Raw genomic sequence first — 1263 nt, 5'->3', positions numbered from 1 at the left:
TGTAGGCCCTACTTTATAACCGCTCAGTACTCTTTGCGGAAAGGTAAAGCATTGTACTATCATGCCAACCGACATGGCTATATGCGCCATGTTGCAGCTAGTAACGTATGTATATAGTCGGCAGGTCGGTAATACGTAGCATCAACTTCAGCGGTCGTCACAGGTCGTAATGCTTAGGTGGTATGAAGGCGCCCGGCGGCATAAACTCGAGACTTTTCTCGCTGGCTGATTACGGAGGCTAAAGGTGGATCTTCGCGTATTACGCAACCACGCATCAAGTGCAAGTTCAGCGATGGCTCGACATTGTCACGAGGACTCGTTGCTTAAAAAACGCTCTCGTACTGACAAGCAATAGTAGCGGACATAAGCGCATAGTAAGTAGGCCCTACAGCAGCGAATAAGATTTCGATAGGCGCAACAGAATACGTTTATAATAAACCCCATATCGATTAACACAGGAATCAGTTTGGCGAAAATACGCGCATCTTCCGTTACAGTCGCAAACCTTGCAGCGGGTGCAATACAAAGTTTATCAGGTGCGTTTATGATCACTATATGTATACTAGTGAGAGGTATGGGCGTTAACGGGCCGGTCTGCGCGTCAAAGACCGACACCGGAAACCTAGGGGCGCGTCCCGAGGTCACGAAGCTAGCGCTCGAGAGAAATCACTTGTCGAAAAGGCAAATCTCTCGACGCGTCGGCCTGCACTTGGCGACGTCGTGGAGCGTGAGAGATGCGCGCACGACGCATGGGTAACGCGTTAGTGAAAGAGTTGCTGGCAGGCTGCGCAGCCCCGGATACGCCCCTGGCAGCGGCAGTCAGCGGCACTCTCAACTCTTTCTACACGCACTTGAGCACTGGAGAACGCATTGAGGTCGCACTCTCAGGCCGGAGTCGTGCTCGCACCAGCGTGCCTGCGCACGTACCTGCGCCCCCATGCTCCGTAGCTCACAATAAACACTCACGGCGGAGAACAACTTTTGATAACTTTCGCCGCTCTCGTGCGCGGCGCGCGGGGCGAGAAGCTAGAGCGTGTTTGTAGAGTTGGTCGCTGAGCAGTTTCACAAACAAGGCGAATAATGGCGAAATGTAAATATTTGGTTTATATGAGGGTATGATATGGTTTTTCGGCAGTGTTCGTCGCTGAAGAGTTACGATGTTTCTACAACGGCCTGTTTATGTACTTTGTCTACGTTCCCGTTTTCGGATTCTTCACATATCATACGCAGCGGTGGGATTTAGTGACAGTGGGTTCACAGCGT

The 1263-nt window shown here is 51.3% G+C and overlaps 1 protein-coding gene across 1 annotated transcript in view; it reads left to right on the top strand.

The window, feature by feature from the left end:
• The first annotated feature begins 749 nt into the window (after nt 1-749).
• The window catches only part of LOC106806189 (hepatocyte nuclear factor 3-beta-like), a 9205-nt gene continuing 8691 nt past the window's right edge, over nt 750-1263 (top strand). The window contains exons 1-2 of the mRNA XM_014808055.1: nt 750-888; nt 1136-1248. Of these exons, the coding sequence (XP_014663541.1) occupies nt 750-888; nt 1136-1248 (252 nt within the window). The remainder of the gene's footprint in view (nt 889-1135; nt 1249-1263) is intronic.

The sequence above is a fragment of the Priapulus caudatus genome, unplaced genomic scaffold (assembly GCF_000485595.1).
Source record: "Priapulus caudatus unplaced genomic scaffold, Priapulus_caudatus-5.0.1 Scaffold146, whole genome shotgun sequence".
Classification (NCBI taxonomy): Eukaryota; Metazoa; Priapulida; class Priapulimorpha; order Priapulimorphida; family Priapulidae; genus Priapulus; species Priapulus caudatus.
This window is presented reverse-complemented; position numbering and strand designations above follow the sequence as displayed.